The sequence below is a fragment of the Balaenoptera ricei genome, chromosome 6 (assembly GCF_028023285.1).
Source record: "Balaenoptera ricei isolate mBalRic1 chromosome 6, mBalRic1.hap2, whole genome shotgun sequence".
Taxonomy (NCBI): domain Eukaryota; kingdom Metazoa; phylum Chordata; class Mammalia; order Artiodactyla; family Balaenopteridae; genus Balaenoptera; species Balaenoptera ricei.
The window spans coordinates 37,000,437-37,021,184 of record NC_082644.1 but is presented as its reverse complement, the minus strand read 5'-3'; the positions used below and the strand labels follow the sequence as shown (position 1 = coordinate 37,021,184).

Sequence of the window (20,748 nt, the reverse complement as noted above, 5' to 3'; positions counted from 1 at the left end):
TGTGGTAAGTTATCACAACAGAATGCATCATCCCTCAGCCTTGAGAGAGATTATATGGTAGTATAATTATTTATAATAAATCCAGTCTATCACTTTGTTTACATTCTAAATTAGTTCCTGTAAATGTACAGTTAGGAGAGAGTAGAGGAAAAAATGACTGACCTTTGGTTTTTCTACATCATCTAACAAAAATGGGTTTAAAAATAACTTTGTCTAACTAGTACATCTTTCTTAGGTAAAACAGAAAGTGTCATATCCCCATTCTAGGTTTAATGTACTAAAAGGATTTTTACAGGGAAAAGTCTGAAACCTGAAATAGTTGGTCTTATTTTCAATCCCAGTTCAGAACAAAACAAAACCAGTCATGTGCTGGTAACTAATCTCTGGTGATAACTGACAGGTGTGATCCTTAGTGACTCTTGTTTATCGCTTCTGTCTTTTGGAGGTGACGTTGAGAGCTCGTGTGGCTTACAGACCACACTGCAGTCATTTAAGTATAATGTTGCTAACCTCTGAGAAATGACCCCGGGGCTTTCCCCTATGTCCTACCTGTCGACATTCCAATTGTCAACTTGAGAAATTTTATTCAGTAATATAATGTATTGATACATTCAGAGATGTCAGGAGGGGAAGGAGGCAGGGAGAAAATTGTTGATTTTTCCCTTTATCAAACATTCAACTTTGGATGAGGAATGTAATGTTTGAATAAATGAATGCTGTGAACTGCCGATCTCTGGTGTTTGAAAGGTTTATATTGATGGTGCTTATATTCATAAGCCTGATGGTTTTCAGCTGGGAAATTTAGCTCTGTGTGTGGACTCTTGTGGGACACATTTTATTTTCCGTCAAAACTGTCTGATTATGAGTAAATTATAGAATAAAAATTTAAAAAGCAAAAAAAAAAAAAAAAACCTGTCTGATTACTCTTTCTTAGATATAATGTGATGAATGGGGCTGGTTTTTAAATATCTCCGGTACAGTTGATATAGTAAGTTTTCACGTGTAAGGAATGAGTGAATTTCCATTTTTTTCCATTGTTAAATAGTTTTTTCTATAGTTCATTGTTTTCTACTTTTGAAACCATGCATCCCTTCCCTTTTTAACTTGTAAGGATTGTCAGGATTTTCCAGACCTTACTTTAGTCCTCCATGCTCTTGTTCTTGGCCCCCCAGTGTGGAATTTTCCAGTTGCAAAAGAAATGTAGGAGAGGTAGTCAGTACCTTTTTTTGGTCCCATCATGAAGAGGGTCAGATTTCCCTCTGAACTGCCTGTCTTTATGTCCGCCTAGCAACTCATACCACCGTCTACGACCAGGCTGTATACGCAGGAGGTTAGGTACGACTCAGGTGATAGGACAAAATAGTGACAGAGGGATACGTTGGCGCATAGATGGAGCGGCTTGGGGGAGAAGAGGTCAGTAGTTAGTGCTGATTCTGTTCTAATGTTTCCGCCCTCCTTTGAGAAGCTCTTCTAAATCGTTTTGCCTCCTCTGGGTAGAGCTCAATTTTTTTTTTTTTTTTTTTTTTCCATCTGTGGTTTATGGGTAAGCGGCAGAAATATGTGTCTCTGGGAGAGTGATGAAAGACTGCAGCCTTTTGAGTGTAGTATTTAATAGACTGAGAATTGCAAGCTGCTTCCCTTTACAAAAACAAAGCTATGGGCACTGTAGGTATACGAATACTGTAGAGAATAGACTTTTCACAGCTAACTGCTGAAGCTGGAAATGCTGAATTGCACCTGATACCCAGAGGCGCTGTCCTGAGAAATTTGGTAAGCCAGAAAAAGTTAAGAAGTTATTTGTTATCTTAAAAATACTATTTTACTGGTACATAAATCAGTGTAATTGAAACCAGATACTGCCAGGGGTTTCTGATGTACACTTGGAATGTGAATATAGAAAGTTGTCTTTCTCAATGTTGTCTTTGCCACTCAGAGTGTCTAGAATCAGCATGTGAACTGCTGTTTTTAATGCCAGAAACTTCCACCAAAATATCCTCAGGAGGTCCCCTGTCTTTGGATAATCACAGGTTTATTTCCTTCCCCTTTCGTGGCCGGCTTACACTTCTCTGCAGACCATAATTGCAGTGGCACCAGTGTGCTCAGGACAAGGCCTGGCTGATGTAAGGCACCTCTGCTCTTGTTTTCTCCCGAATGTCTCTATTTCCACATTGTACAATCGGAGTGAAGTAGAATCCTCACCTGTCATCCCATTTGGTGGAGAATTTATAAAATGACTGCTTGAGACCTTGTTCTAGGCATTTCTTCCATGTAATTCAAACTAGCTTTGGAATGGAGGGAAGATATTTACAATTTCCCATTTAGAATTGATAAGGTTTGAGCCGATATCCCCCCCCCCCCCCCCGCCCCCGGAGCTTCAGGAAGCTGATTCAATTGTTTGGGAGAGGAAGTGAATTAGAACAAGTGGAATATTTTCCAGGATGAAGTTTTATCGGTCTTCCTTTCCTCCCCACCCCTCCCATGGCACAGAGAGATAGGAAAGCTTGGCAAATACGGCACTGGACAGGCAAGTCGAGGTGGTGTAGAAGCATGAAGTCCCTCGGTTTTGCTAAACATGCTTCGGGCACTGAATGAGTATATCCGGTTTTATTAATGTTACCAATTAATATGGATCATCCTTTGTAGGCCTCCTCTTCAGAAGCAACCTTCTCTTTCATGCAGATAATTTAAAACATTAAAAAAAATTTTTTTGCACCCACAGGGCAAGGTCAGGCAGAGCAACCGCGGAGCAGGACCTCGCGTCCCGGCGGGTCTGGGCTCCCAACATTCCTGAGTCTCTGGCGCCCCCTTCCCCGCACCCTCGCCTGACCCCGCGCCCCAAGGTGCCCTTTGACCCCGTCTAAAAACGTGTTCTGAACCAAGCCGCCGACGGAGGAGGGGCCCACAGCGACCTGAGGGACCGCTCTGCCGTGCAAGCGCCGCGGCGCAGCCGGGAACCCGCTGGGGAGGCGGCGGGGAGGCTGCAGGACCTCGTCCCCAGGCGCAGCCCGCCCTCCGCCCTCCGCCCTCCGCCCTCCGCCCGCGGGGCCGGGGTCCTGACCGACCCACGCGCCCAGGCCGGCCGGAGGAGCGACGCGGTGGCGCGGAGGCTGGTGTCCTCGCCGACCCTGAGCCGCCTCCCCTCCGGCCCAGGCTGGGTGGGCGGCAAAAAAAATTTTTTAATTAAAAAAAATGATCTGTATTAGAGACAAGTTTTAACCTGGAGAACTAAAAAGCGAATGCAGAGTGAGCTGGCCTGTTTCGGCCTGCAGGCTTCTGTGGAGCATGTCCACGGCTAGTCGTGCAGATTCTCTCTTATTTCCTGTATCCCTTAATGTGCGGTAAATAACTGGCCACTTGGTATTATTTTACACTTGGCTTGTGCATGTGATTCTTGTCTCTCTCTGAATTGTGAGTTTTCTGAGAGTAGAAAGCATGGCTTTTTGTGTCTCTTACATGGGGTGGGATTCAGCTAAACGCACAGGAGGCTTTGTTTATTTGCCTTATCAAGGTACATGTCCAGAAATTAGAATGTGGTTCAGAGCTTTTGACCCAAATCTCTGACTCCACAATTCACTAGCTGTTGCCTTGGGAAAGTCACTTGACTTCTGTGAGACTCAGTTTTCTCATCTGTGAAACGGGGATAATAATCATACCTACCTCATAAGGTTGTTGTGAAGACACACGCAATGCGCGTAAGGCACTTGGCCTAGTAGCAGGCACACTGTAAGTGCTGGAGAAGGGGCGGCTGTTTAATAAGACAGAGAGCGCAGGAGAGACTGAACATGCTTCTGGATCCTTGTCACCGGGGTCCTGCCTTTTTCTGTTAGTTCCTCATTTCCCCACCCAGGTTCTGACCTGGTCTCCCAGGGGCGGGGTGGGGGTGACGGCCCTCTTCTCCTCAATTCCATCCTTCCTCCTTCTCTTCTTTTCTCCTCTGTCTCTCTCCCCATCTTTGGCTCAGCCCGCAGGGTGGGCTCATTCTACCAAGTTTGACGTCGTTTATGTGATCTGCCTTTCTAGCTGCCCGTTCCGGCTGGCTCGGACCCAGGACTCGGTTTATGTACTGGGCTCCCTGGTGGGTCTGCCCGGTAGCGTGGTCAATGATTTGCAGAGCTCCTGAGAAACAAGTTAGCCAGGAATTGAGCCGTGCATTTGAAAGTGGGCTGCTGGAGATGGGGCTTACACGGATGCCATTGCAAAAGTGCACCCAGATGCCCCTGGAAGAGGGAGGGAGGAGCTCATGTCAAGGAGGGTCAATTAAGATGGGAAAACATGCTTTCAGGGAAGCCAGGACAACTAAAAGCTGCACAACAGCCGGGAGAGAGCTGCTCGGAAATGCTCAGAGGGACGGTCATCCTGGCGTTATTAAGAACCTGAGGTATGTCAGCACACAAATTTATGTTTTAACAGGGTGTACTGTAGCTTCCTGAAAAGTCAATTTCATTTTTCTAGCTGCTTTTTAAATGAAAAAACTGTCTTAAGCAGCCCAATAAGAGGCTAGGAATTTGATTGGATGAACAAATCATTGATTTTTCTTACAGATCTTTATGGAAGAAGGAATCTGAATGAGTGTGGGTTCCATTCTGAGATGAACTTGCTGCAGAAGGCAAGACGTACGGCAGGTCTGAGCCTCCGTTCAGTTCTGACACGTACTGATTTAAGATGTGAAAATAAGTGTTTGGCCAAGCCAGAATTGCCTGTGCCAAGAAAAGCCTATTAGGTTGGTGGCTGAAAGGCTGAATTGTTAGGATTTACTTAATGGCGAGGTTCTGCCAGCTGCTGGGAGTGAATGCCCACTTAGGCGTTTGAGTGCATCCTTTTTCCCTGGACTGGGGGCCCATTTGTTCAAGGAACATGGAGGTCGCACCAGAGGCCCCTTTAAAGGATGCTTCCTTATTCTTTGGGCCATTGAGTAGAGATATCTGTAGTTTATAAAAGTGACATTAGATGCTCACAAATTTGCAAAGAAAATGCCCAGAAATTGGGTTTATAAGGTAAGTTCAAGTGAAATATCAGGAAGTGACAATGCTAACTATAAACAGGCAACATAAATAGACTGTTAAACAAAAGTGTCGTGTGAACTGTGATATCCGCCCGTCACATATTCATTCGTCCAGGGTTGATTGAACTTCTGAATGATAGGGCACTGGCTGGGGTGTCAGGCAGGACCGTTTATCTCAGCAAGTTCCTAACCAAGTAGGGCAGACAGACTTTATACAACCAATGATAATAGAAAACCTAAATAAGGAGTGAGAGAAATTAAGTATGAAAAACTGTTTCTGGAGTTCAGGCAAGAAGAGGCCATTCTGACTTGGAGGGTTCATTCATTTATTCACTCATTCATTCAGATTCTTGTGGGGACATAAAAACATAAGCAGGTGGGTGCCTGAGCAGATATGTGTGCGCACGCATGTCTACCCATTTATTCCCTGGAAGAAATTGGAACTCAGACATGGAGGAGGAGACAAGGAAACTAAGATTTACTGGGAACCCATTTTAGACCAGGGGCTGGAGGTAGGTATTTAATCCACATTTTACAGATGAGAAAACCGAGGTTCGGAAAGACATTGGCCTTGGATAACGTGTTTAAGATGGTGGAGGCAACCATTGGACACCCAAAATTGCTAAGTCATGGCTGGAGATTGGGTGATGGTGGTAGGGCTTACCCTGTGGCCTGTTTCTCTGCCCTGTCGTGGAAGGGAGAAGTTTAAAGAACTTTAAAACATCCAGGGGCTTCCCTGGTGGCGCAGTGGTTGAGAATCTGCCTGCCTGTGCAGGGGACACGGGTTCGAGCCCTGGTCTGGGAAGATCCCACATGCCGCGGAGCAACTAGACCCGTGAGCCACAACTACTGAGCCTGCGCGTCTGGAGCCTGCGCTCCACAACAAGAGAGGCCAAGATGGTGAGAGGCCCACGCACCGTGATGAAGAGTGGCCCCCGCTTGCCGCAACTAGACCCTAGCACAGAAACGAAAACCCAACATAGCAATCAATCAATCAATCGATAAATCTTTAAAAAAAAAAAAAAATCCAGCACAGTGCCTGGCTCATACAATGTGTTCAATACATGTTTCCTTCTTTTTTTTTTTTTAAATAAATTTATTTATTTTATTTATTTATTTTTTACTGCGTGGGGTCTTTGTTGCTGCACACGGGCTTTCTCTAGTTGTGTCGAGCGGGGACTACTCTTTGTTGCAGTACGCGGGGTTCTCATTGCAGTGGCTTCTCTTGTTGCAGAGCACGGGCTCTAGGCGCACGGGCTTCAGTAGTTGTGGCGCACGGGCTTAGTTGCTCCGCGGCATATGGGATCTTCCCCAACCAGGGCTCGAACCTGTGGCGCCTGCATTGGCAGGTGGATTCTAAACCACTGCGCCACCAGGGAAGCCCGATGTTTCCCTCCTTTAAACCAAAAGTTCTCAACCTTGATACTAGTGACATTTTGGTAGGGATGATTCTTTGTGGTTGTGGGATGTTTAACAGCATCCCTGGCTTCTGCCCTCTGGATGCTAGTAACATCTGTCCCCACCCCCGCCCCAGCCCATTGAGAACCACTGGGCTACAGGATCAGGGCAGGGAAGTGTTAACAAATGGACCTAGGGGTTGGAGCGGGTAGTAGGCAAAGAGGATCCTGCCCCCAGTGAGCAAAGAAAGTGCCCCTGAAGGAAGGTATTGACCTTGGGTGTCCAGAGCTTGGGAAGGAAGAGAGGAGGCTGCAGATGGTGTGAGCCAGAGGTCTGAGGCAGGTGTTGTCTTAGTCTGGCTTTTACGTACTGTCCCTGGAGTGGGTGTGTCTGCTGTTTCCCAGAGGCGTGGAGTGGCACTGACAATGAGTAAGACCTGGAGAGACTTCCGGATGTCGCTCGTCCAGTGTGGTAGCCACCCATGACCAACGTCGAAGTTTCTGCCTTGCCCCGTCCTGCCGAGCAGGCTGCTCTGAGTCATGGCTCGGCTGGGTTCCCATCACTGCCTGACCTCAGTCCACCCTACTGTCTCCTAAGGGTGGCCTTCTGCTGCCGTCTCCACGACTCTGTTTTTAACCTGCTTAATAGCTTTGCGTGTGTGTGTTTTTTAACGCTGATTTCTAATTTTTAGTCAAAGCTAGATAACTCCTTGCTTTTTATTCGCTTTTCATTCTCTTAGGCCCCACATCTTGCCTCTCCAGCAGGCTGGATGGCATAGCATGCTGTGTGACTGTGGGGAACCCATATAGCTTAGTTTTTGCCTCCAATACCCCCTCTTCCCAGCAGGGGGCTTTTAAAGGTGAAAAGTCAGGTCTCAGGATGTGGCAGGAGGTGTGAAAAGTGATCTCTGCCCTCTCCCAGCTCCCTGGGGGAGGGGCACTTATACGGAAGCCACCTGGGGAAGCTTGTCAGTGGTGGAGGGTGTGAAAGGACAGGGGCTGATTTGGAGGGCACGGTGGGGAAGGGAAACGGGTCAGTCAGGGTGCTGGCAACAAATGAGTCCACTCCTCTTCCCTGGTGGCGCAGTGGTTGAGAATCCACCTGCCAATGCAGGAAACACGGGTTTGAGCCTTGGTCCGGGAAGATCCCACGTGCCGTGGAGCAACTAAGCCCATGTGCCACAACTTCTGAGCCCTTGTGCCACAACTACTGAAGCCTGCGCGCCTAGAGCCCGTGCTCCGCAACAAGAGAAGCCACCGCAGCGAGAACACACGCACTGCAACGAAGAGTAGCCCCCGCTCGCCGCAACTAGAGAAAGCCCGTGCGCAGCAACGAAGACCCAACACAGCCAAAAATAAATAAATAAAATTAAAAAAAAAGAAATGAGTCCACTCCTGATGCTCTAGCTGAAGGACGGCCAAGTACACAGTCTGGGAAGCTGATACTGTGCCTAGGGCTGAGCTGGGGCCGCTGAGGAGGGCCTTCAGCACATATGCCACTTTTGGGGAAGACACACCCTGACCTCTCCCTCCTCCTTCCTGCCAGTGCCTCCCCTTAACCCCCCGCAGGGAGCAGGATGTGGGGCAGCCTCCAGCTGGGCAGAGAACAGTGAAGAACAGATTGGGGGGGGTGGGGAGGGTGGTGTGTGGACAGATGGAGGAGATGCAGAGTAACCAGGAGAGGGACGTCCGCTAGTGACAGCTGTGAAATAGCACTGCGTTTGCCATGCAACTGCTCCCCTCTGTTGGTGCAGGTGATCAGAATCTGTACTATCAGTGTGAAGGATCCTCCTCCCTACTCTGAATACTGGGTTTATATCCCATTTTTCCCAGGAAGTCACTTCTGACCATCCCCTTTCAAAGTGTTCCCTCCTCTTGCAAACTCCTGGATATTTCCTCTTTGCCACAGTCATCCAGCATTTAGACTCTCCATGTTGCATTGCTGGCCATATGTGCATGTGTGTGTGTGTGTGTGTGTGTGTGTGTGTGTGTGTATCTGTGTTTATCTTCCCTAGATTATAAGCCCCTTAAGGTGTCATAGTTCTTTTGTTCCCAGCATCTTTCACAGAGAAAGTATTCCAGAAATACCTGTTGTCTTAATTGGTCATATCACAATATTCTGAAATGAAGGACTGTACCATAGTTCCTATGAGTTTTAAAGGTGGATAAGGAATCACTAAAAAGTTCCTTAAGATGCATAGTATGTTTTCATCTTTGGAATAGCCCTGGGTAGCGACAGCCCTGTAAAGGTACAGAGTGGGTCCCAGTTTCAACTGCTAGCTGGAGAGTAGGATATGGACAAAACGGCTATATCGTTTCCATTATACAATTTCCATTGTAGAAATCCTGATGATTTCCCCCAAATCTATTGGTACTTTTTTTTTTTACTATGTTACCTATTCTCATTGTATGATTTTTTTTTTTTTAAAGAAGTATCTTTTTTTTTTTTTTTTCTTAAAGGGAACGCTATTTATTTATTTATTTTGGCTGTGTTGGGTCTTCGTTTCTGTGCAAGGGCTTTCTCTAGTTGCGGCGAGCGGGGGCCACTCTTCATCGCGGTGCACGGGCCTCTCACCGTCGCGGCCTCTCTTGCTGCGGAGCACAGGCTCCAGACGCGCAGGCTCAGTAGTTGTGGCTCACGGACCTAATTGCTCCGCGGCATGTGGGATCCTCCCAGACCAGAGCTCTAACCCTTGTCCCCTGCATTGGCAGGCAGATTCTCAACCACTGCGCCACCAGGGAAGCCCTCATTGTCTGATTTTAAAGTATGGGGGAGTCTTGTGGGAATACACTGTGGTTGACCCCCTCTCAGTTACTGAAGGGAAAGTAGGTACTAGAGGCAATAGGCACCAGCTGTTGATGTGCCCATGTCACAGCTAGCGTGGTTCTTACAGAAATCAGCACATGTTTGTGCTGAGTCTGTGAACAGGGCCTCTACAGCACAACTGTTTGCCCTGGAATATTTGCAGTTTAAAAGTGAAAACCATGGGACTTGACGTTAAACCTTTCTGCAGTCGGCAGTCTCTTCAGTACCATCAAATTTGCTCTCTTTTTTTTACGATGCTGGAAAACTGGGGCTTCAAAAAGCAAAAAGGAAGTCTGAATATAGAATTGACTTCTTCCCCAGTAAATTTTAATTGATTCTAGTGCGAGTAGAAAGGTGTATCATGTGTTCTTAAAAGATAGGATTTAATTATGGTTTAAAATTAATTCTCTAGAAAGTGCTTGGAGTTGCACCCAGAGAGAAGAAACAGAGGGCTCTGGTAGAATCGTGTAAACGGATTGATGGGAAAATGGGCTCCTGCTGCTGAGGGTTTGGGAGCGCTGCCAGCCTTACGACTAGGTGTCAGTGAGCCTCCCCACTCAGGGAGCAAGTGGAGGGACTGCCAGCGTGGGGGAACCCTGCTCTGAGGGGGCAGGGACATCTGGAGCCAGAGCAGTTTCCAAAGCGGTGCAGCTCTTGTTTCTCGGGTAGCATTCCTTCCTGTGGTAATAAAGAGGTTACAGGCGAGAAGACAGCTGCTCGAAAGCCAAGGACAGTTGTTGCGAGCAGGTATTTAAAAATCAGCCACCGTGGGATGGGAGGAATCAGGATATTGGAGACAACTAGGGTTCAACTTCATGGCTTAGAGTTTCTTTTTTGACCCTGGAAGGCAGGTGGGAAGTGGTTTTTTTAGGCTTCTTTTTCAGATTGGGAAACCAGAGTTTAGAGAAGTTAATCTCAAGGTAGCAGAGTTCAATTCAGTGTGAATTGAAATGCGTGCATGTGTGTATATACTTACATACATATATATATACATATATATAATATACACATGTATATGTATACCATACATACATTTATTGTAAATTTTACTGATGTAAAGGATGTGTGACAATTTACAGATAATCACAGAATATCCATATTCATTAGTATAAATTCCATATAGCCAATATATAGCCAGCATGCGTTTGTTAATTTTTGCTGTGGTCAACCTATGCTTGATGATGTTTTGACAAATGGAGAGGTGTCCCCATCTGCTAATTCTTTTCCCAATAAATTGATTGCCACTCAATCTGGCATGTGATCTACTGTTCAACGATTTCTCACCCTTATACAAATTATATTGAGTAAATTTATCCCTCTTTCAACTTCAGCACTGCTGGATGCAGTAGTGCTATCTTTTTAGCTTTTGGTGTCATTGCCGGGATTGGGACATTGTTGGATTCTGTATTCTTTAACAGTGGCTATGTTTAACACGTAGCTCACAGAATTTCTGCAAAATGGACAGTGGGCTCTCAGGAGCAGCACGGACCGGCTGGAGTGCTTCCCCAGCTCCGCTGTTAAGGTCTGAAAAGGCGACTGCTTACCTGTCTTACTCACTGCTGAGCCCAGTCCCGACGATGGTGCCAGATGTGTGCTTGGAGACTCAGAAAGCGTTGTTCACATGGATGAGTGAGACTTCAGAGCTGGGACCAGCAGCCAGTTCATGGGACTCCAGTTTGCACCGTATGAGGACAAGGTCCTTGGTGGGCAGTGAGGAAGCTCAGGGAGGAAGAGGCACCGTCAGAATCTCCACCGTCAGAACTGCCTGACAGAGCCCTGCCTTCTGGTGGGATGTTAGTGCTCGGGCAGTGACACAAAGAAGAGGAGAGAGGACAGCATCTCCTTCTGTGTCCCTTTCTTCCAGCTTTATAAAGTCTGGCATTTTTCTTCCCCATCTTCTAGGGAAGGCAGGGCCTTCTTGTCTAGCAGTGTGGGGACTTGCCCTAGTCATCAGTACCCAGTGCGGGTAACCAGTTATGGGGAACAAGAGACATGTAGATCCCTTTACGTCTTCTAAAATGAAGCGGGTCATACCTTTCGCACGACACAGACGTCAGAGAGAACATGCAGGGAAAGTCGTGCCCCTCCTTCTGTCTTCCAGCTACCAGCTCCTCAGCTTCTTGGGCATCCTTCCAGGTAGAGCCTGTGCATATTTCCGTCAGTAAGCTTATGCATATTTTCATGTTTTTACTGAGATGGTATCATGTTATATGCATTGTTCTACACTTGGTTTTTTTCACCTCACAACATATTTTGAAAATCATCCCATTACTGCACAAAGAGAAATGCCTTTTTCTGTTCTTTGAGTTTACCGTAATTTAACTCTCTCCCTATCTATGAACTTTTAGGGTTCGTTTCTAATTTTTTATTACAAATAATTCTTCAGTGAATACCTTTGTATAAAAGGTTGAAATTATCTGTAGGATAAATTCCTAGAAGTGAAATAGCTGGGTCAGAGGGTATGAGCATTTGTCATTCTGGTAGATGTCGCCAAGTTGCTCTTCATAGAAGATAAGCCAGTTTACAACCCAATGACCCACAATTGAGAGAGCTGATTTCTCTACCTTCTTTTAAAACTTCTGGGTGCATTCTATTTTGATAGGTGTGGTTTCATTTTTTTTTTTTTTTTTCTTTTGGCCCCACTGCATGGCTTGCAGGATCTTAGTTCCCCAACCAGCGATTGAACCCAGGCCACCGCAGTGAAAGCACCAAGTCCTAACTACTGAACCGCCAGGGAATTCCCTCATTAATTTTTAAATATGAATGAGTATAAGCTTCTCTTCATGTGCTTAAGAACTATTTGTCTTTGCTGTGAACTTTCAGTTCATACTATTTGCTCATTTTTCAATAACTTTTTAGACCTCTATTAATTTGTAGGAGCTCATTATATATTAAAAATTGCTTTATGTCTATGGCATGATTTAGACATCTTTTCTCTAGGTTGTCCTTTGTCTTTTGACTTTGTTTCTGCTCTTTTCCCCCCATGGATATGTTTTTCTGTATTATGGTAAAATATACATAAAATAAAATATACCATTTTAACCATTTTTAAGTGTACAGTTTAGTGGTATTAAGTACATTCACATTGGTTATGCAGCACAATCCAGCTCCAGAACATTTTCATCATCCCAAATGGATATTTTTTTAAAGTAGTCAAATTTATCAAACTTTTTTCATCTTTTCCAGGTTTTGTATCATATTTAGAAAGTCTCTGCTCACTTTGAGTTCATTAAAAAATATTTTCTATAGTTTCTTCTAGTACTTTTATGGTTTATTATTTATGTTTAAATTCTGTCATCCATCTGGAATTCCTTTGGGTATAAAGTGTGAGGTATGACTCCAAGTGTACTTTTTCCAGATAGGGAGCTCCTTGGTTGCCATTTGGCCATCAAACAGGTTTGAGGACTAGCTAGATTCAGTTCTTGGTAGCTATAGGGAAGCAGCAGAGGAAGCCATTTTGAGCCATCCATGTGAGCTTGGGGGACTTCAGAAGTTAAGCCTGACCTAGACTGAGGAAATTGAATTCTAGGAAACTAGGAACTCCTAGGTATTTATGTTTGCTATCCTCAAAAGAAAATCACAGACATGCTAGTCAGTACTTTGAATTTGCTGAAAGACAGTCCGTCCCCCCTGACAGAGGTGGATAGGATATGTACAGCACACAGGACAGAACTTCTGGCTCTTAGGCAAGGCCATCCTGCAGGACGAGCAGTTTGTACCCTGCCAAAGGCTCTGCAGCAGGCTGAGAAGGGGTGGGGTCAGGACTGAAATCCAGCTGATTCTCTGGGACCTCTTCCTGGAAGAGGGGGCACCTGTTTCGCAGAGGCTCCAAGTAGGCCAGAGGTGCCCTAACACTAGAACTCAGTTTCCCAGGTCTCCAGACCCACTGGCAAGCACCCTTCTGGATCCTCCCAGGCTCCTCGAGTGGAGGATCAAGGAGCGTCCCTCACGTTCCAGATGGGCTGGGCCGTGGGTTGGTCCCCTCACTCTCAGGGTAACTAGGCAGGGCCTGGGGACATTGGAGCCCCTTGGCTGGTTATCTCAGGCTGCAAGAAGCATAGATATCCTCATGGTCCATGAGGTGGGATAGAAAGGTTGGGAAGCACAGACTTGACCTCTTGAACTTGCATCTTTCTCAGAAGCCTGCAGGTGGAGCTGGGGTAGGTTTCCTGCCAGAAACACCTCCTCACAGAATTCCAGGGGACACCAGACACAGACATTCACATCCAAACTGTATGAATGGTGTGCCCTGCAGTCTCCCCAGGGTCCCATTTTATCCCGTGGAAGCCTGTGGTGGCCCAATGGAAGCAATTGGGGTGGAAGAATGTCTTTCTATATGTGGGGATGAGTTCCAGGACTTTCTGCATCTCTGTTTTTCACTGTGCTTAACTCAAAAATGAGTTGAATTAATGAACGACATGATGTCAACTTCCAGAAAAAACCTGTGGTATTTCTTTTGCAGAGCAGCCATATCCAGGTTGGGGACTTCTGGTCTACCTCCCCTGTGTGTTTTCATCCCTTCCCCTGTGAGCTCTCCAAGGCCTGGCACTGGGGCATCTCCGTTTTGCCCAGCTCCTCTCTCTAGACCTGACTCATACTGGATGCTTGAAAGTTTGAGGAGCTTAATTACCTGTCCCTGTTGCTCCCACCACGGGGTGAGAAGTCAGTTGCTCCAAAGGACACAGCCAGTCAATTGAGCCACCAATGTACAGAGAGATGCAAGTTTGTTTTTAAGTTTTGTTTTATTTTGTATTTATTTTTTAACTTTTAATTTTATCTTGGAGTATAGGCAATTGACAATGTTGTGATAGTTTCAGGTGCACAGCAGAGGGACTCAGCCATATGTATACATGTATCCATTGTCCCCCAGTAAGTTTGTTTTTAAATATTAAAGTGGAACTCACCTAGAAACAGCAAATATTTAAATTCTTTGTTGGGTTTTGCTCTTTTTCCTGTTACTACTAGATTTTTATGGGAGAGGCCTTTTTTTTCAGATATAGTTTGCATGCAGTAACATTATACTTTATATTGTACAATGTTATGAGTTTTAACAAATACATATTGTCATGTAACCGCCACTGCAATCAAGAGGTACAGTAGTTTTGTAATCCCCCCAAATTTCCTTGTGCCTCTTGTAGTTAACACCCCCACTGTCCCCAGCATCTGACCACTATTTATCAGTTTTCTGTTCCTCTAGTCTCTCCTTTTCAAGAATGCTATAGAAATGGAATCATAGCTTGTGTACCTTTTAAGTCTGGGTAGCATAATGCATTTGACATTCACCCAAGTTGTTGCTATATCAGTCATCCCTTTGTATTGCTGAGTAGTACCCTGTCATATGAACATGCCACAGTGTATCCATTCACCAACTGAAGGACGTCTGTGGTTCTCCAGTGTTAGCATTTTGACTCCATTTGCTAGTGGGTGGGAAGCTTTCTAGAGGATCATTATGGTACTAATCAAGTATGTTTGGTATCTTTTTCGAAGACATCCCCCAAGACACTGCTGTGTAATTGTGCACTGAATGGTCCTTTAAGGTGATGGTAATGGTGGTGTCACTGCCCAAATCTGGTTGACATCTCACCATTCAGCCATCCTTAATTGTTCTCTGCTGCTCTCTCTGGTGAGTGACGCGCCTTCTTTGATGTTGAGGCCAATTAGAAATGTTATAAAGGCATTTCTCTGAAAAACTCAGAACCCAAACTAAACCACCTCCATATGCTGTTTTCTGCTTCAAAGACAGTGAGAGGCTAGTTCGACACAATTCCTTCCCATTAGAACAGGGAAGACTCTTGGCAGTGGGGCCGAGGAGGAGGGGATGGAAAGAACCACCTGAACAGAACACAGTGGTCTCAGGCAGGCTGTGAAAGTGGATGCCTGAAGGGTGGAGGGCCAAAGGCGATGTTAGTTGTCTGTGCTTACTCAGCTGATGGAAGCAGAATTCCACAAACATTCTGTAAGACCAAAGCCTAGTAGGCGGCTGCACACTCAAGTGAGGAGAGCTGGGGTCTGCATACTTCACTGATGCGTTGTTTCATTTGGGGCAATCCTCTGCCTCTCTAGGTCTTGGTTTCCCAGTGACTGAAAAAAATCCAAGAAGGGAATTGAGGAAACTCATCTTTTGACCTTGACTTGTGTGCTCTTGAGCATTATGTGTCCTTGTGTGGATCACCTACCCTCCAGTTCCTCTTTGCTAGAATGAGGGGCTTGGAGGGAATGGGCCTCCTGGGTCTCTGACCCTGATCTCACCCTCTCAGAGCCCAGCACATACTGGCTGTTTGCATCTGCTGGGTCTGCAAGTCCAGAAGCAACAGCTTGGTACCGCAGGGAGGCCCTGCTGCCATCACTGCTCACCAAGCATGGCGGTGGGGGGAATGCTCTGTTGTAGGACAAGCCTGGGCTGGCCAAGCCCCCCTAGCAGAGTGCAGAGGGAGCTTGCTCCCCTTGGGAACTTCCCTGGAAGCTTCTCTGATGCATTCTGAATCCAGGCCTATAAGGAAGGTGATCTGGCAAAAGATCTCCAGAGCCTTTGAAAATCCCTTTTATAGACGTGCATGCAATACTGTCTTCCAAAACACAAACTTCATGTTTTCTTTGGACCGTTTCCAAACACTGAACTTTTTTCTGAGCTGTCACTGGCTGAATTATTGGGACTTACCTCAGGTGGTTATTTCACATCCTCCTTTTCTCGCTAGTGACATTTAAAATACTTCTCCTTTGATAGCACGCTATGTTAAGCCAGGAAAAAATCCAAGGACTGGAAGGGATCTTTTGGCTGAGGTGTTATCTGCAAGTGATCGTTTGTCAACTGAAATGCAGAAACCACGAGTCCTCCTTTGCTGCTGCGTTCTAGTGACTTTGAAGTGGAAAGTTAGATTTCAGAAGCACTCCCAGTGCACTGTGCAGGCCACATTATTTCATACTCCTGTATGCAAAGGTAGTTTGAATTCATCATATACGTTCATCAACATAGTAAGCCACATTTGTACAGAGAATGCTGGTGACACTAACACGAACGTGCCGTGTAAGCCTAATATCCAGATGGTTAAACACTCTTCTACATTAATCATTCTTGTGAGTACTTCAGCAATATATGGACGCTTTATCCATTTAAGCTTATTGTTGGAATGCAATGTCTATTCCCTCTTCCTGGGATGCTCTTCCCCTCGAGAGTCACATGTTAACCCTCACCTCCTTCAGCGTTTGCGCAAGTGTAACTTTCGCAATGAAGCCAAACTTCACCACCCTATTAAAATCACCTCTCACCCCACACTGTACCCCATTTTCTGCCCTATTTCTCCCCCAGCACTTAGCACTTTCTAACATACGACTAACATAACCTTACCTTTTTATTTATTTTTTTTTTTTATTTTTTAAGAAGGGACATTTTATTTATTTTTATTTATTTATGGCTGTGTTGGGTCTTTGTTTCTGTGTGAGGGCTTTCTCTAGTTGCGGCAAGTGGGGGCCACTCTTCATCGCGGTGCGCGGGCCTCTCACTGTCGTGGCCTCTCCCGTTGCGGAGCACAGGCTCCAGACGCGCAGGCTCAGCAATTGTGGCTCACGGGCTTAGTCGCTCCGCGGCATGTGGGATCTTCCCAGACCAGGGTTCGAACCCGTGTCCCCTGCATTGGCAGGCAGATTCTCAACCACTGCGCCACCAGGGAAGCCCACCTTACCTTTTTAAAGTTAAGGATTTTATTTATTCTGTGACTCTTTGGGTAGAGATCTTTGTCTCTTTTGTCCTAGGCCTCTAGAACAGTACCTTCCTGACACATAGTAGGTGCTCAATAAAAAGTGATGGAGTGAATGCATGCATGAATGGGGGGATGAATGGCATAGTTATTTGGTTATTTGTTTGTTTTCATTTCTTGACCGCAGAGCTGGAGGGAAGGCCCAGGTTGCATTGGAGGAGACCGAGCTTTAACACCACATGGGGGCTGCAGCCCATATCCCTTTTCCTGCTGGATAACTGACTACATTGAGGCTGCCTGGAGCAAGGAAGCTGCCAGCCCCAGGAGACTCAGGCTGGCCCGGGAGAGCCCAGGAGGAGGGGTCCTGGTCTCCTGCCCCTTAGTGCAGGGCAGATCCCCTCTGTTGCACTGGGATCTGGTCTCCTGCTGTAAGTTCCTTCATTGTTGCCTCTGGCCCTTTAAATTTGGGGTTTTATGAGAATACCTGGGGTGGTGGAGTATCTGATGTCTCCTTCACTTCTCAGAACTCCTGCTTCCTCATCTGCAAAATAGGATCCTAAGAACTGCCTTAGAGATCTGTGTGCATTAAATGAAAGAATGTCCATAACTTCTTATTGCAGTGCTGTCATTAATTTTTAAACTCACCGCTCCCTCCCTGCTACCATCTGTATTTAGAATTAAAAAGCACAGCCTAATCTTGCCCTCCTGTTTTCCCCAACAAGAACTTATATGGTTTCTCTAAAATGCAAATCAAAATTACAATGAGGTATCACCTCATACTGGTCAGAATGGCCATCATCAAAAAATCTACAAACAATAAATGCTGGAGAGTGTGTGGAGAAAAGGGAACCCTCTTGCACTGGTGGTGGGAATATAAATTGATACAGCCACTATGGAGAACAGTATGGAGGTTCCTTAAAACACTAAAAATAGAACTACCATACGACCCAGCAATCCCACTACTAGGCATATACCCTGAGAAAACCCTAATTCAAAAAGAGTCATGTACCACAATATTCATTGCAGCTCTATTTACAATAGCCAGGATGTGGAAGCAACCTAAGTGTCCATCGATAGATGAATGGATAAAGAAGATGTGACACATATATACAGTGGAATGTTACTCAACCATAAAAAGAAATGAAATTGAGTTATTTGTAGTGAGGTGAATGTATCTAGAGTCTGTCATACAGAGTGAAGTAAGTCAGAAAGAGAAAAACAAATACTGTATGCTAACACATATATATGGAATCTAAAAAGAAAATAGTTCTGAATAACCTAGGGGCAGGACAGGAATAGAGATAGAGAAGTAGAGAATGGACTTGAGGACACGGGGAGGGGGAAGGGTAAGCTGGGACAAAGTGAGAGAGTGGCATGGACATATATACACTACCAAATGTAAAATAGATAGCTGGTGGGAAGCAGACACATAGCACAGGGAGATCAGCTCGGTGCTTTGTGACCACCTAGAGGGGTGGGATAGGGAGGGTGGGAGGAAGACGCAAGAGGGAGGGGATACGGGGATATATGTATACGTATAGCTGATTTGCTTTTTTATACAGCAGAAACTAACACACCATTGTAAAGCAATTATACTCCAATAAAGATTTTTTTTTTAATTTTTAATTTATTATTTATTTATTATGTTTATTTTTGGCTGTGTTGGGTCTTCGTTTCTGTGTGAGGGCTTTCTCCAGTTGCGGCGAGTGGGGGCCACTCTTCATCGTGGTGCGCGGGCCTCTCACTATCGCGGCCTCTCTTGTTGTGGAGCAGAGGCTCCAGACGCTCAGGCTCAGTAGTTGTGGCTCACGGGCCCAGCTGCTCCGCAGCATGTGGGATCCTCCCAGGCCAGGGCTCGAACCCGTGTCCCCTGCACCGGCAGGCAGATTCTCAACCACTGCGCTACCAGGGAAGCCCCAAGATTTTTTTTAAAAAAAGATATATAAGCTCCTTTTCAAAAAAAAAAAAAGAACTTACATGGTTTCTCTTGTGCTCTGTTGTTATTCTTCCATGCACCATAAATTATGCCATAGCTACATAGCATTTTCCAGAATGTGAGAAATAGCTGAACATTGAGACTGTCACTTTTGTGCAGTTGTCAGAGATCTAGGAGAAGCAGTTGAGAGCGCTTTTGACTTTTAGCATCAACCTCAGAGACCCTGTGTTACCAACATAGGTTGTGTTATCAGTTCATGCCTTTAGTCTTTTAAAGGTAGCTTGATTTTCAGTTTGCAAGTTGATTTCAAGTTTGTTTTGTATGTACAATTTATATTCAGCACATTAACAGCCTCGATCTCTCTGAGGGTCAGATAAAAGGTCTGCTTTTCTGCACCCATTTTGAAGTTAGCAGAGACAGTTAATAGGCAGCTGCGTGCCCTCCCTTTTAGTTTTAATAATGGACGAAACGTTCTTTCATCCACTGTATTTCTTCGAAAATTCCAGAACAGTTTTCCTCTGTTTGAGGAATATTAATGTGGCTCTTTAAAAAGATAAACATGTTATTTCATTTCTAAACTCGACTTTCCAATGGAATTCTGGCATTCGGGGACAACCTGGATGAACTGGGTTGGGTGTTGCTACATGAAAAAGACGTGCAGTGGGGAGCCTTCGTGGCCGGTGGGAAAGGACATCCAAGGATATCCCTAAGGGGCCCTTTTGAAGGTCAGGCTCCCTGGAACAAAGATACTCATTGGGCCAAGATCCATGACCTCTTCATATTCATGCAGGTCTCCCCTTCAAAGGAGGTTTTTAAGTAATTTCCTTCCCCATGGGGACAGAGCAGCCGTGAACCAAGGATTAGCATCAGGCCTTTTAAAAATGGAGACCGATGAATTTAAGAAATGCTTACCCTTTAGAAAGTCAAGTACAGACATGGATATATTTTAAAGTATCTATCTATCTAACCCTCTCCCTCAAAGGAGACGGAGAGAGAGTGAAGAGAGCCAGAGAGTGAGAGTGAAAGCTGGAGAGAGAGGTGCATTTGTGGAAGAGATGGGGGCAGGGAGGAGAGGGAGAGAAGAGACAGAACCATTTTTTAGGGAAAATATGGTCTGATAGTTCTGGGTTGCACGCAGTGGGTTTGGTTCCGTGTGCTTCTCGTTTGCACCCCATGATGGATCGTGGCTTGTTCACAAGCCCTCTTGTGCACGGTCCCCTCCGAGTGTAGGGCTGTGCCCCATGCCCTCTGCTGGAGTGCATTACTGGGCCACCAGCCTGTTGTTCAAAGAAGAAACAATATTTGAAAGCTGGCCTGATTTTTTTTTTTTTTTCCTTTGGGCTTTCCTGCATTTTCTTTACTGAGCATGTATTACTTTGTATTATAATTGGGGAAAACAGAATAAATAGCAAAAAGAAGGGGCGTGAGGTGAGACCATCTGAAGGCTTTGTAAGTTGTGAGAGGGAGAGGCGGGGCGAGAACACAGTCACTGGGCAGCGAAGACTGGTGGGTTTCAGGCCAGTGCTAACCTCTGCAAGATTAGTGACCCAGGACGAGTAGAAAAAAGTCATCACTTCTGTTTAATGCTAAGAAAAAGCCACCCCCTCCCTGGCAGAGGGCATGGAATCCTTCAGGATTTCATACAGGACTAGATATTACGTATAGTTTTAAAAGCTGGTTACTTGAAAATTAAACTATTATTGTTTTCTCTGGCTTACAGGAGAGTTACAGAATATTGGAGGATATTGGAGTGAGGAAGTGGGGGGGAGGGGCCTGAAAAATGGGTATCAGTTCAGAGCAATCCCCTGGACTCTCTTATTTCTGCAGCTCTCCCCCTGTGCGTCCCCTGGGCATTTGCCCCATGATCTGTTACAGGTAGTGCTGACACTGTTCTTGGCTCTTGATTTTCCTTT

The 20,748-nt window shown here is 45.6% G+C and overlaps 1 protein-coding gene across 8 annotated transcripts in view; it reads left to right on the top strand.

The window, feature by feature from the left end:
• Positions 1–20,748, top strand: part of DAPK1 (death associated protein kinase 1) — a 212,205-nt gene that overhangs the window by 7,497 nt on the left and 183,960 nt on the right. For 6 of the 8 annotated variants that reach the window (XM_059924486.1, XM_059924487.1, XM_059924481.1 and 3 more), the window contains exon 3: positions 4,283–4,378. The exons of the other annotated variants lie outside the window; for them this stretch is intronic. In XM_059924486.1, the coding sequence (XP_059780469.1) occupies positions 4,283–4,378 (96 nt within the window). The remainder of the gene's footprint in view (positions 1–4,282; positions 4,379–20,748) is intronic. 8 annotated transcript variants of the gene reach the window in all.